At 35.7% G+C, this 14,906-nt stretch overlaps 2 protein-coding genes across 6 annotated transcripts; one reads left to right on the forward strand and one right to left on the reverse strand.

Moving 5' to 3' along the window:
• The first annotated feature begins 410 nt into the window (after window positions 1-410).
• LOC132114742 (alpha-ketoglutarate dehydrogenase component 4-like) lies at window positions 411-2,370 on the forward strand. The gene is made up of 4 exons (XM_059523037.1): window positions 411-559; window positions 1,442-1,505; window positions 1,768-1,976; window positions 2,125-2,370. The coding sequence occupies exons 1-4, from the start codon at window positions 509-511 to the stop codon at window positions 2,140-2,142; spliced, it is 342 nt and encodes a 113-aa protein (XP_059379020.1). The 5' UTR covers window positions 411-508; the 3' UTR covers window positions 2,143-2,370.
• Window positions 2,371-4,886: 2,516 nt separating this feature from the next.
• On the reverse strand, window positions 4,887-13,892 carry LOC132114743 (mesoderm induction early response protein 3-like). 5 transcript variants are annotated; one of them, XM_059523041.1, is made up of 13 exons: window positions 13,795-13,892; window positions 13,034-13,058; window positions 12,602-12,747; window positions 12,333-12,467; window positions 12,133-12,256; window positions 10,159-10,232; window positions 9,470-9,542; window positions 9,212-9,357; window positions 9,013-9,094; window positions 8,832-8,923; window positions 7,890-8,017; window positions 7,652-7,803; window positions 4,887-5,626 (listed from the first exon to the last, which is right to left on the reverse strand). In XM_059523041.1, exons 1-13 carry the CDS (start codon window positions 13,801-13,803, stop codon window positions 5,175-5,177), a joined length of 1,638 nt encoding a protein of 545 aa, XP_059379024.1. In that variant the 5' UTR covers window positions 13,804-13,892; the 3' UTR covers window positions 4,887-5,174. The 5 variants fall into 5 exon arrangements, with proteins under 5 accessions (XP_059379024.1, XP_059379023.1, XP_059379022.1 ...); XM_059523040.1 differs by having other exon boundaries at window positions 8,832-8,926; XM_059523039.1 differs by having other exon boundaries at window positions 12,602-12,932; window positions 13,795-13,819.
• Window positions 13,893-14,906: the final 1,014 nt, after the last annotated feature.

Consider the following 14,906-nt stretch of genomic DNA (forward strand, 5'->3'; position numbering starts at 1 on the left):
ATGGGAAAATAAGGTTATAATTAAATACTAGACAGCTTCTTGTCGGTAAGAATGTATGTTTATTATTTACTAGGAAGCGTGGCTCTATAGATTTTAAATGTAGCGTTATTTTAAAGGCAAAACCACCTGTGATGAATGTTAGCAGGATGAACAATTCTATAATAAATTATTTTTGCGTTGTGCTGCAGTAATGTATCATTGATGTCGTGTGATATAAAAGCTCATTACGATGTATGTGTGCATGAACTGACAGCCTGTTTCAAGTTCATTCCATCAGTAAACATAACGGTTGTAGTTAATTCTAGACACGTACACGTTGATTGTCCTTTATAATAGTCCTTGAGCGATCAAAACGTTTTTTTTTAGGTCGAGTCTGATTTTCAGTGGTTTGTAGAAACGACTCAGACTTTCAAATTACAATACAATCGCGCCCTCTTCAGGTTGCTAATGTATTTTTTGTGGTTTTGTCTGCGCGGGTTTGAACCGGAAGCAGTAATCGGATGCCGTCATGGGAAGCAAAGTGAGTGGCAAGATGGCAGCTGCCGGTCGGGTCGTGCAGGTAAACACCTTAAACACTCGCTTCAGCTTGTACACTTAGTGTTTTGCTGTTACATCTCGTTCATACGGGTGCATTGTTGAAACGATTATCGCGTATCTGCTTAGTATTTAGTAATTTTGATCTTGAGTGTGTTTACTTCAAATAGATTTCATTGATTTCACGGGTTTGACAGATGCCCTTGTGGGCAAACCAAGTTTATTTTCTGTATATTTCTTTATTTCCCTTCTGTAAACCACAATGTCATCTCAACAGCACATTAAGCATTTTGTACAATAAAATGCAATCTCTAAATATTCAGAATATGCCTAAGTTTTCTCTTGAATGAAGCACAAATAAGACTTTCCTAAATTTTTTAAGCGTTAAAACGTCTTCAATCAGAGCAGAGAGTCTTCAATTCATAGTCATACATTAAATGACGCATACATTGCAAAAAAAAAAAATATCTCAGAGTATTTTGTCTTGGTTTCTGATAGAAATATCCAAATGTCCTTAAATCAGCATACATTTTACTTGAGATGGAAAATAAAGATATAAAATCTGCTTTTCTGTGAAACCAGGCATAATGAAGTGAGTGTATGATTAAAACAAGAGCAAATATCTGCCAATGAGGTGTGAATTTATTTATTTATTCTTTTTTTTTTTTTTAGCCCACTAGCAGGTATTTGTTCTTGATTTAATTATAAATCACTTTATTTTGGTCATATTGACAGAAAACAAGACTTTTGGAAGGAAAGACCTTTAGACATTTTTTAATAAGGTCTTAAATAAAGGTGCAAATTCTTAAATTTACCGTGTTAAAACTTCCAGAAACCCTGCTGTAGACTAGTCACTTATGCACGACTGTTTTGTTTTACTGTTCTCATTAGATTTATTCATTTGCAGGTTGTGCGACCTCATGCACCTTTAATTAAATTTCCAGATCGGACTGGCATCCCTAGGCCAAATGGTCAGTAACAAGGCCATATTGTGCCTAAATTTTGTCATTGAGTTTATTTAATCCATTATCCTGGGAAACACATCATTTTAATTTGTGTAATACATGAGATGTTTCACTCTGCATTCTCCAAAATGCTAAGCATAGTAAATTTAATTTTTTTTTAAACGATTGTGGCAGATGGATGTTTGGTATTTAAATCATGGTAGCAAACTCTAAAGCTGGCTCCCCACTACCTTGTTGGTAATATATTTTCCATGTGCTGTATTTCCAGTGCAAGAAGCACTGAATGTGCTTGCAGCCTTTCTCCCACAGATCTCCCCGTCTGCACCTCCACCTACAACATCAATATCTCCTCCACCCAAACCACCGGGACCCATCATCCGACTGCCTGGCACCCCTGACAGCACTGATGTAGTTCGAGATCTCCCTCAGAAATACCGCAGAAGAACCCTTGCGTTAGATGAAATGGACTACATTCAGGTAAATGAAATAATATTTTGTTAATTAAATACTGTGTAACTCTATTCTGAAGCTAAAAACACATTTAGACAAATGCTGTGATGTTTACAATAAAAATGGATATGAACGTGGACAAACCACTGACAATAGCATCTTTTCTTTCTTTCAGCGTGGTGGACCAGAGTGACTGTGGTCCAGTTCATTCAGTCACTCTATTTGCAGAAATCGGATACATGACTTTTTTTTCTCAGTGTAAGAGGAGTTTATAATGTCATATAGCAAACCAAACCAACTAATTAAATTACAGTTTTATTGTACATACAGATTATTATTTGATAGTTAAGCCTATGATTGGTTATTTCATTATTCGGGTGCTCTGTATTTACATTAAAACACAGAACTCTTGGCCTTCTTATTCTTCAATCTGTCTGTCATTTACTCTTGTGATGTACTGGCTACTCTGACCAGCCCGTCTTCTGACCATCATGAACAGTTTATTAATTTTCTTCTTCTGTTTCATTACGTGTTCTGGGTTCAGAGAAAAGCACTGATCAGAGTGCCAGCATATTCTACAGGTCTGAACAAAATGGATCACTATGAGTATTGTGGATTTGAATGATTAAAATAAATTTTGAAAGCTTGTGTTCTTTTTTAACTTAAAATACTGGAGAGGGATGTCAATTTATTTTCAAATAAGCACTCATTTGTTTCCAGAGATTTTATTACTGGAGCTTTTAACACCAAGTAATAAAGTACAACAAAAATACAAAATAATGAAAAACCAAACAAAAAGCAATACAATTATATGTACATATTTTATAAACAATATAGATATCCGAGTAATTCTGTAATTAAATGTAATGATTGTCTGTATATATGGACATACATTTATAGGAATTGTTGGTTTTATTCACAGATTTTTACCACTGTGTCCTCCCCTCCATGGTTGAATATGAAAACCTTAAATGTTATAAATATTTTACATTTCTAAATTATATATATTAAAAAACACACACTCGAATCCACAGAGGACAATTTACCAAACTTTTCTCCATATTTTTAAGTTGTAAAATGTTTACTTCTATAAGTCAAAACAACTTGTACATTCTGTTATTTTAGTTCGTCTTTAAAATGAAAGGATATGCAAATATGTACGGGGTACAATTAGTCTCATTGTACTTCAACTCGTAAATTCTTCAGCAAAGCTGAGATTCACTGTATCATTTATAAAAAGTACTAAAACAATATTAGGAGCAGAGACACGAGAAAGTATGAAAATAAAACCTTTTAAATGAGCACCAAGTACTACATTTGTCGTGTGTTGAGCATGATAAAGTTCTCTGCTGAATGTACAGATACTGAAAACATTTTGAACAAGAGATAAACTCTTTGTAGTGCTTTCTTATCCCTGTGGCATCTATGGATCCATTTCAATCAGCATCTGTATTCGCAGCTCCAAACATGCTACTAACAACAAGTACTTCTCTACGTATTAACTATGTAGATGCACTAGAATTTCAACTCAACTTATAATTGCAACAGCAGTGCATTCAATAGAAAATAGACTCTTCACATTACTAATAGCAGCTGTTAAGTACCAGGTGTAAGAATCACGCTGAACAATGAAACTCTTCAGTCTACTGAGCACAGAGGTGAACAAATGGGTTTAAATGGGAGGGTCCAAAAATTATTTCCATTTCTACAATTTTCCATTTCTCTCTCAAAAAAATTTGGTGGTATTTTTTGAAACGACTACCATCAGCATGCATCTTTTTGACGTCTTACTGCAGTAAACAAAACAAAGGTAAAAATAAGCTATGGATGTTGTAAGACTTACAGAAGTACAACAATCTATACATATACATATCTACATATTATTGACATAAACAAGAAAAAGAAATTCAGCATTCTGCAATACCCTAATCAAAACCAGGGCTTTTAGAATACAAATTTATTCTATGTTAAGTTGTTTTAAAATGCAAATAGCAGGAAGGAGTCAAGCTTCGAGGCAGTATCGGTTTTGATACATTGCGGCAAGCTGACTGCTTTTTGGCATTTAATATTAATGCGCTTCAAATGTCAACAAGAGTCCAATCTGCTTCATGCATACAATATACAACAACAGTAAAGAACTTAAGACATTGAGCTTAACATAAAGAGGTAAAAAGTGATTAACAAATTAGCTCAATTAACATTCAGGTGTTTTCAGTACCCCTGGCAGCTATAAAATATAATACATAGCTGAAAATAAAAAATAACTTATGATAATACTGTCTAGTGCATATGACTGCCCCATAGAGCCAATCTGTCTAATATAATGTTATTGGAGGCTACATTACTATTTGCATGCCAAATCTTTTTTTTTCCTTTTTTCTTTTTATAGTGCACAGCTGAAAAAAAGAAAAAGAAACTGTTCATTTCAGTCATGCTACTTGAGAATTAAGAAAAATATAAAATAAAAATGTTTCTGGCAAAATTTGAAAAAAAAAAACATCAACCCCAAATAACAAGCTATTAAATAGTTCGGACTACCACAATAAATGTAGTTATTAAAGCTTATGTTTAAAAGCATCCCATCTCTAACACCAACTGATAACGAAATCGAAACCCCAAATTCAGATAATAAAAAACAGATATCTCGAGGATTCGTTTAAGAAAAGGGCGGGGTGGGGGGGGTTGGGGGGGTGAAACATCTCAGCGACTAGAAGTGCTCTGTTTAAACTTTTTTTTTGCTCCAAAAGAAATCACTAATTTCAATTACAAAAGCCAGTTTCCTGACGTACAAAATGCTACATTTCCCAAGGCTTAGTCTATCTTGGGTGGTGTTAACACTGAAAAATCCTAAAACACAAAAATTGGAAAATGCAGTTTCGGTGGCAGCAACTTCTTTGAGACCGTAAAACAAAGATGCAGGTGTTGGGATGAGTACAGTAAGAGACCACGGCTCTCTGCTCCAGCATTTAGGTTTAACTGTATACGACTAAAGACATAAAGGATATTAAATATCTGAAGGACAAGAAAAATAAATGCTATTTAAACTCTTGAGAAATCAAGATTTCTTAGCTCTGTACAAATAAAGACATCACTGATGTCATATTACAAAAACAAAAAAAAACTACCAAAAAGTATATTCATATATATATATAGATTTGTTTTTTTAATTTAAAAAAGAACTAATATTCAGTGAGCGGATGAATGTGTCTGGATAGCAGAAGGGAGTCAGTCAGACTGAAGTGCAGTGTGTTGGTTTTGTCGTGAATGAGAGGCGAGAAAACTGTTTGCTTCACTGCTCCCTATGCTGCTGAAGTCTGTGACTGACACCGCCATTGTGGCCCCTGTAATGCGATGTGCGCGTCTGCCCTCGAAATCCACACCCAGGTTAGTAACAGACATGTCGTTAATGAAGGTCTCCGAAAGGCCCATCTTGAGCCTCCTAGAGGGCCGTTCGCAGTCTTTGGTGCTGCACACATTGATCTGGCCCAGTTCTGAGCGATAGAAGCCGGAATCCAGCATGTTGAGGCAGCTGCTGTCTCCGTTTGTGGAGTAGCTGAGCTGATCATCATGGTTCAGGGCTCCTCTGTGTAAACTCTCCAGAGGGGGGAAGTACGGGGAGTCCAAACAGCTTATGTCTCCAGGACCATTGCACACAGTTGCTACGCTGTTACTAATGGCTGCAAGAACAAGTAGGGGTAAAGAAAGCAATTTCATCATATGTTTGAGGAAAAAACGTTTTCCTACAGAAACTTTTTGTGAAAATGAATTTTTTTTTTTTTTTTTTAGATTAAATTAATTGAGCTAAATGAATAGTTCCCCACAAAAATAAACATTTGTTGAAACCTTACTCTCGGGCCATGTAAATGAGTTTGTTTCTTCATCAAAAGAGATTTGGAGAAATTTAGCATTACATAATATGCTTAGCAGTGGATGCTCTGCAGTAACTGGGTGCCGTCAGAACAAGAATTCGAACAGCTGATAAAATCATTATGATAATCCAACACTTCTTCCAGTTAAAAAGTCCATCTTCTCAAATCAAAATCCACTAACATGATTGTTTTGGGCTGGTTTTACTTTTAAAGTGTGCTTGATCTGTGCACATTTCTCTTCTGATTAAGTCAAGATGGCTTATGTTTTTTTTGCTGTTGAAAACACTATTATGGCTAGAGGATTCATCTGAAGTTAAATGATGGATTAGTTTCTTACAAACAGCTTTTTACTTCACATGATGTTAATTGATGAATTGGAGTTGTATGGATTAGTTGTGGATCATTGTGATGTTTTTATCAGCTGTTTGGACTCTCAATCTAATGGCACCCATTCACTGCAAAGTAGTGATGTGCAGATCACGGTTATATCTATGGGCGCTGTGGATAATCTGCGGGTCGGGTGGGTCAGGTAATAAAAGAGTCCATTCTGATTAATTACAGGTGGGTCGCAGGTGGATGAGATACAATATTAATGTGTTTTAAATGCATTTTTCTTTTTTTAATGCATTTTGTAATTTCATTTCTGTGTTTGTGTGTGTGTGTGTTTCTGTCACCGCAACTTTCTGAACACAACAGTGACATTCCATGCAAGTTTGAAGGGAGTAAAACCTTTGTTTATGCTATTTAGAAAGCTTAAGCTAATCTGGCCAAAGAAGATATTTTGATTTAAAAATAAATGTTCATTTAAAAGCAGTCTTACAATCAGTGTATTATGTTATTCTTACCGTTATCCATTATGGCTCTGACTAGGTTTTGTTCCATCCTCCACGTGGTGCCAACTTACACCAGGAGCGAAGCAACTGGATTTGCGAGACCGAAATATTTGACTGTCCGACATGGTTTTCCTTGATTTTCCATGTTTTTCTTGATTTTGAATGGTTATGTTTTGTCTGGTTTAATTGCATTTATTGCTATCTCCTACTTTGTTGTGTTGTAGCCTAAGAACAAAGTTAATACACTTAAAAGTCTAGTTATGAACCACAAGGATAAAAAGATTTGTAGCAGTTTTTTAGTCATTTAAAATACATCCTCAATTACGTAATTATGTGCAGCTCAGACACGGTGCCCATCAAAAATAGCTTTGGTGCCTATCTTTAGCGAAGCAGCGCAGAGAGCCACTTCTGGGACACTTCTAAAATGTGTGGTCACTGGTATAAACACAAACATTAACTAAAGTGGCTGTGATCAGCTCCGGTGGCCGTGTCGGAGCTGTAATGCACTGCAGACATTTGCAGTGATGTGCAGATCAGCTCTAACATCAGCTCATCAACAATCTGCTGTTAAAAGTGAACCATCAATTCATCATTTCATGCAGAACTAAGAATTAGAATCGGGTGCAGGTGCGGGTCGAGGCGGATATTTAAATCAGAGAAAAATATAGGGTGGCGGGAGGATAATTTATTTGTAGCAGTGGATTCGGTTTGAGCTGATCCGAGCATCTCTGCTGCAGAGGATTCATTGTTGAGTCATTGTTATTTGTGAAGTAATGCTAAATTTCTCCAATTCTGTTCTGATGAACAAATAAACTAAACTCCATCTTAGATGGCCTGAGGGTGAGTACATTTTCAGCAAATTTACATTATGAGTGAACGATTCCTTTCAATTCCAAAGGATTCAAACAGATGACTTCATGTTGTAAGTGATTCATTAAAAGAACTGGTTCATATGAATTTGTTCTTCATGAATCAAGACTACTGCGGCAGCTGAGCTCACCTGTAAGGTCACTGGCAGTGATGGAGTTGAGCAGTCCGAGCTGATGCTCTGTCGATGCCTCGTTCCTTCCCCCTTCTCCTGCTGAACACACAGATGACGAGCTGTCCACCGCCAGACCCTCCGCCTCATCCACCAGCCTGTCCATCAGGTCTCTGAGGAGGAAGTCAACACAGCTGAGTCCAACACTTTAATTCAAACACAGGCACAAGGAACAATAATTACACATCCCAGTACTTACGTCACCCCAGGGTAACAACTATATTTCTTCTTGCCAAATCGGTTCTGTTGAGCAAAGTAATCAAAACGTTCGGACTTTTTCCACATATAATAAAAAGCCACACATTCTGCTACAGTGCGTGTCTGAACCTGAAAAAAAAAAAATGAAAGCAATGAGAATACAGACATTCAAAAAGATAAAGGGAAAGTGTGAATAGCTCTCAAAAGAAATTTAATGTAGACACATGACAGTTCATGTTTTTTCCTGTTTATAGGAGGGGTTTATGTATTAATTTGTTTTAAAACATCACATTTTAAATCGCAAATCAGGAAAAGCACTCTGGTGTGCCCAACCATGGTCAAAAAAACTGAAGTATGTATTGAACCGTGAGCTGATGGTGTTGTTGCATCCTTACCAAGGATAACATTAGTTAACTATTTTAGTTATAACTATTTTAGTCAACATTTACTAATGCATTATTAAAATCAAAAGTTAGGCTTGTTAACATTAGTTAATGCTCCGTGACTTAACATGAACTTACAACGAACAACTGTATTTTCATTAACTAACATTAACAAAGATAAATATTGTAATAAATGTATTGTTCATAGTTTGTTCGTGTTAGTTAGTACATTAACTAATGGAACCTTATTGTAAAGTGTTACCATTAATGTAATATTAATATAAAAATACATATTTTAGTCTAAAATACTTTAAATAGCTACACCACCATTCAAAAGTTAGATCAAATAAATTACATTCTAAAACATTAAATTAGGAAACCGTTTGCTTTTACTGTATTTATATTATTGAATAAATGCAGCTTTGGTGAGGGTAAGAGACTTAAAACATTATATAACATTTTTTTTTTAATGGTAGTATAAAAAAAAACACCACTGGCAGCAAGTAATACTTCCTTTCATTTGATCAAACCCAGTGGAAAAGACAACATAATTTACTTGCCTTGTGTTTCTGAATAAGATGGAAGTTTTTCTCATAAATCTGCAGCGCATGTTCAAAGTTCCTACATTCATCCTCAGACCACGCTGGGGATTCTTCTTTCGAAACAACATAAAGAGAAGAGAACATTTATGCCATTACAAGTACAAAAGATTTCAAGCTGGTCTTGTACAGAACAGCCTACCTTTCGAAGCCTTCACATTACTGCGGTATCGCGTCAGTGCCTCACGGGTGTCGTAATTAGTTTTCAAAAGCTCCAACAAGGCCTAGAAAGGAGGTCATAGAAAAAAAATGCAATTAAAACAACAGCAGCAGCTCTCACATGGGCAACAGATTTTCACATTAATTATATGAATTAATGAGAGTATTTAGAAAGCACATACCTGTTCGTTATCTTGTATGTGTTCAAATGTGGAATCCTCTGTGCTGTCATCTGTAGACTGTGACAGCGCGTCTCTGAGGTAGTCTTTCACTTTACATTCGGACAGCACATCAGGACACCACAGCAGCTGATCTTCCTCCTCATACGCTTTAAACAACACACATTTAAAATGGTCATTTACAGTGATTGCAGTGATCATTTTAATTACAGTTAATCCAAGTTAAAAAGTCACACTAAGCAGTTTAAATAAAACACTCACCTTTTCCATCCTTATTATAATGGCTGAGCCCCACTGGAACTTCTGCTTGATACTGAGATCCGACCATTATTTCCTGCATTTTAGAGCAAAAAAACTATAATAAAAGACTTAATTTAATTATCAGAAAGTAAGACTTTTTTTTTTTAAGAAGTTAATACTTTTATTCTGCAAATATGCATTAAACTGATTAAAAGTGACAGTAAAAATATCCATAATGCACAACCAACTTCTATTTCAAATATATACTGCTCTTTTTAACTTTCTATTCATCAAAGAATGCTGAAACAAAAAGTGTAACATGGTTTCCACAAAACTAACACAGATAAAGAAAGTTCTCGAGCAACAAATCAGCATATGAGAACAATATCTGAAGGATCATGTGACACTGTAGATTGAAGCTACCGTGACACTCAAGACTGCTGAAAATCACAGGAACAAATTAGATTTTAAATAGAAAAGTCCTTTTATTTTAATTGCAATATTTCAATTTTACTGCATTGTGACCAAATAAATGCAACCTTGGTGAGTTTTGGTGATTATTCAATATAATTTATATTTATTTATATATATATATATATATATAAATATAAATAAATATAAATTATATTGAATAATCTACATTTCTATTATTAAGAGTATTAAGAGAAGGTCAAAAATCATGTACAACATATGAATGATATGAGACTAACCTTCCTAGAATCTTCACTGCTTACACCATCCTCCTCGCCCTCAGATTCTTTATCACCATCATATGTTGCGTTAGCTGATAAACAAAGAACAAACCAACAAACAAAGTCCATTAAATAAATTTGCATATACCTTTAAAAAGAACAAAATATGAAAATATGCTTGAAATTATTACTTTTTCCCTGCTGTCTACCAATAAAGTTTAAGTACACAGTGTAAAAAAAAACAAAAAAACAAAGTCAAATTATGACTACTTTCTATGTTGTTTAAGTTTATAATAAATTACAATTATTAAACTATAAAACACCTACAACCCGAATTCCAGAAAAGTTGGGACGTTTTTTTAATTTTAATAAAATGAAAACTAAAGGAATTTCAAATCACATGAGCCAATATTTTATTCACAATAGAACATAGATAACGTAGCAAATGTTTAAACTGAGAAATTTTACACTTGTATTCACTTAATTAGCTCATTTAAAATTTAATGCCTGCTACAGGTCTCAAAAAAGTTGGCACGGGGGCAACAAATGGCTAAAAAAGCAAGCAGTTTTGAAAAGATTCAGCTGGGAGAACATCTAGTGATTAATTAAGTTAATTGATATCAGGTCTGTAACATGATTAGCTATAAAAGCTTTGTCTTAGAGAAGCAGAGTCTCTCAGAAGTAAAGATGGGCAGAGGCTCTCCAATCTGTAAAAGACTGCGTAAAAAAATTGTGGAAAACTTTAAAAACAATGTTCCTCAACGTCAAATTGCAAAGGCTTTGCAAATCTCATCATCTACAGTGCATAACATCATCAAAAGATTCAGAGAAACTGGAGAAATCTCTGTGCGTAAGGGACAAGGCCGGAGACCTTTATTGGATGCCCATGGTCTTCGGACTCTCAGACGACACTGCATCACTCATCGGCATGATTGTGTCAATGACATTACTAAATGGGCCCAGGAATACTTTCAGAAACCACTGTCGGTAAACACAATCCGCCGTGCCATCAGCAGATGCCAACTAAAGCTCTATCATGCAAAAAGGAAGCCATATGTGAACATGGTCCAGAAGCGCCGTCGTGTCCTGTGGGCCAAGGCTCATTTAAAATGGACTATTTCAAAGTGGAATAGTGTTTTATGGTCAGACGAGTCCAAATTTGACATTCTTGTTGGAAATCACGGACGCCGTGTCCTCCAGGCTAAAGAGGAGGGAGACCTTCCAGCATGTTATCAGCGTTCAGTTCAAAAGCCAGCATCTCTGATGGTATGGGGGTGCATAAGTGCATACGGTATGGGCAGCTTGCATGTTTTGGAAGGCTCTGTGAATGCTGAAAGGTATATAAAGGTTTTAGAGCAACATATGCTTCCCTCCAAACAACGTCTATTTCAGGGAAGGCCTTGTTTATTTCAGCAGGACAATGCAAAACCACATACTGCAGCTATAACAACAGCATGGCTTTCGTCGTAGAAGAGTCCGGGTGCTAACCTGGCCTGCCTGCAGTCCAGATCTTTCACCTATAGAGAACATTTGGCGCATCATTAAACGAAAAATACGTCAAAGACGACCACGAACTCTTCAGCAGTTGGAAATCTATATAAAGGCAAGAATGGGACCAAATTCCAACAGCACAACTCCAGCAACTCATAGCCTCAATGCCCAGACGTCTTCAAACTGTTTTGAAAAGAAAAGGAGATGCTACACCATGGTAAACATGCCCCGTCCCAACTATTTTGAGACCTGCAGCAGAAATCAAAATTGAAATGAGCTCATTTTGTGCATAAAATTGTAAACTTTCTCAGTTTAAACATTTGCTATGTTATCTATGTTCTATTGTGAATAAAATATTGGCTCATGTGATTTGAAAGTCTTTTAGTTTTCATTTTATTAAAATATAAAAAACGTCCCAACTTTTCCGGAATTCGGGTTGTACAACATTCAGATAAAATCACACAAACTACATGAGTAAAGGGGTGTAATGAGCCTCCTCACATCTGAGTGTTCTAGGGAAGAAGTCTGTGGCCTCGTGGGAGGTGACAGAAGGGGTCAGGTCATCAGCAGAGGACTGGGTCTCCTCCTCATAATCTCCTGACAAGAGATCTTTCGCTATCTCCTCCTGAAACAGAACACCATTAGTGATTTTATCTTGTTGACAATTTCCCCTAGCACTGAAGCAAACTCATGTCAATTACCTTATCCAGGGTCATGTCAGGCAGATCATCAGCTAGTTCAACAGAGGAACTGTCCATGCTAGATCCCGCCCCAGTACTGACTGGTGCCTCATAACGATACATAGCCAACAACTCCTCGATCGGCATGTTCCGCTCCTATCCATGTAAAAAAAAAAAAGACATGTTACAAAACAAAAATATAGTCTCAATCATCCAGAGATTGAACACAATGTTTTGGAACAACAGTTTTTAATAAGGAAAAAAAGTGGATTGTTATGAATGTACGTTACCCTCTCCAGGTCTGACAATTCTGCACTGAAATGCTTCTCTCCCTCCAAAAGCTCTTCCTCCTCCAAAGTTCTCTCATCGTCATACTCATGAATTAACATCTCAGCTGTTGGATCAAAGTCATGATCCTCTGAGGACAAAGAGCCAACTGGGGGAGAAATATGATTGGCTGATTTTAGTACAACATTTAGTGGAACATGATAGAAATTGTACATTAAATGAATAGTTCCCCAAAAATGAAAAAATGGCAAACAACTCAAAACAATAGAACTGACATTACATTTTAGTCTAGTATTATATGAACTTATCTTTCCCTCTGGATAGCAGTATCGGCTATTTAAAAAAAACATTAATTTTGGTCTATTCTATTACTTGCAATATTACTACGAAAATAATAATAATAATACACATGAAAAACACAAAATGAGGCCTACCAGGGCTCGAACTCCCAAAGGAAGCCTGTGCAGACGGATGTAAAGAAAAAGAAATAGGTTATCACGTTGTGCAAACTACATTACACTGCAAAGATAATCAATAGAAACGTATGAAACAAAGCGAATACTCAATTTTACATAGTTTGCATGCAAACATTAAAAGTAAAACCCATGAGAGTAAATGCATATCAATGTAAATAGAAGCATATGTCACTTCTTATATATATATATATAATGCTTAACTACTTTTTAATGCAATAAAACTGCACGTATTAATGACACAAACCAAACTGCCATTATCTCTATACGGATGCTGTCATCCTCTCTACACACTGCAAGATCCTATCGACTCACACCATAAAACAAACCTTTCCTTTCCTGCAAGTTAATAGCAAACATGCATGCGCACAATATATTACAACACAATGAAGCCTAAAAAACAAATCAAATGCGTCATGAAAACGACATTTATATCGAGTAATGTATCAATTACAGGAGATGATTTCTTGGTTTTTTGTTTTTTTTCCCTGTGAGCTAACGGGGATGAGATTCAGAGGCCTCTCCGATCCTGATAACATTAGATCACTCTTCATTTAAACCAGTTTACTATCGTCGGTTTCACACAATTATTACTATAACCCCGGCGTACATGTATCAGGATCTACTTTACGCATATATATCAATGAAAGCCACCAATAACACAGTAAGTCGTTAAAAATATGTATTTAAAATCGAATACTTTTTCCAGCTATCCAGCTTACCTCCGCCATATTGGTGTCTTTGGCCTCATAGGTTGGCTCTGGTTGTGCTGCAGTACCCGGATGTCTACAGGGAGCCAATGATAGACGCAGAACTTTTGGCACACATTTCAAACAGGTTTACAGCAAAACCGGGTTTTAGGTTTAATTTATATAACCAACTGACAAGTATATGTTCTGAGAAAGCTTTGCGAACGTTCCCATGAAATGATGAAAACTTTTTTTGAATATTCTCTGAACGTTCAAAACGTCCAGGTTTCTAAACTTTTTTTTCTTGGTAATGCAAACGTTTTCATAAACTTTTCGTTTTATCATTTTGCAGACATTATGGGAACGTTACTTTTGAATGTTCTGTCAAAGTTCTGAAACAAAAACATTAGACGGACGTCCAACCAAAACGTTTCAGGAAAATACAATGTTCAATAAAATGTGTGAAAGGACGTTTTGTATTGCTGGGTAGAGATATATACAATACAGATTGTTTCAAAGAAGCTTTGAAGTAACAAACAAAATAACAGTAACAGTAAAAATAACAGTATTGCAAAATACATCAATTATTAAACTTCATTTTCAGATGTAAATTAGCTCTACAGAAGACAATAGTGTCATTATTCAGCTCCAGTCAGTTCAGTGTTGATTCAGTTTAATTTAATAACAGTATCAATGTTGCAAAGTTCATCAGTTACACAACAAACGTGCAATGGTGTCCTTATTCAGCTCCAGTCAGTTCAGTGTTATTTATTTCTGTTCGATTACAGTGAAAAGTTAATTGATTGTTAAACAAGTTTATAAATGGTATATAAATTATAAATGGTCAAAAATATACAAAAGGACTCAACACACCCAGGTTTTCACTTGTTTCAGCTCTTGCCATCAAGCAGAAGTTACCAATGTTTTAAAACAAAGACTAAGAGATTTAAGGACAGTTTCTTTCTTCGGGCCATAAACATTATGAACTCCAATATGCACTGACTTCATACACTCTTTACTTTGCTGAAAGTAAGTCTCAAGTAACTCAACTCTTTATCGTATAGGTACGTAACATGAGTAAAGTTAAAGTTAGTTGTTAAATGTGCACTACGTGATATACGTGATATAATTTAATTGTACAATAA

This window comes from Carassius carassius, chromosome 34, assembly GCF_963082965.1.
Source record: "Carassius carassius chromosome 34, fCarCar2.1, whole genome shotgun sequence".
Lineage (NCBI taxonomy): Eukaryota > Metazoa > Chordata > Actinopteri > Cypriniformes > Cyprinidae > Carassius > Carassius carassius.

What these genes read in the sequence shown, in the direction of transcription:
- LOC132114743 (XM_059523038.1), bottom strand. Translation starts at nt 12,814, where the DNA reads ATGTACAATTTCTATCATGTTCCACTAAATGTTGTACTAAAATCAGCC. An exon ending in TAATGTGAAGGCTTCGAAAG is followed by an intron (nt 8,927 to 9,012) that starts GTAGGCTGTTCT and finishes TTGTTTCGAAAG; the next exon opens with AAGAATCCCCAGCGTGGTCT. An exon ending in AGTTGTTACCCTGGGGTGAC is followed by an intron (nt 7,804 to 7,889) that starts GTAAGTACTGGG and finishes CTTCCTCCTCAG; the next exon opens with AGACCTGATGGACAGGCTGG.
- LOC132114742 (XM_059523037.1), top strand. Translation starts at nt 509, where the DNA reads ATGGGAAGCAAAGTGAGTGGCAAGATGGCAGCTGCCGGTCGGGTCGTG. An exon ending in CTGCCGGTCGGGTCGTGCAG is followed by an intron (nt 560 to 1,441) that starts GTAAACACCTTA and finishes ATTCATTTGCAG; the next exon opens with GTTGTGCGACCTCATGCACC. An exon ending in TGGCATCCCTAGGCCAAATG is followed by an intron (nt 1,506 to 1,767) that starts GTCAGTAACAAG and finishes CTGTATTTCCAG; the next exon opens with TGCAAGAAGCACTGAATGTG.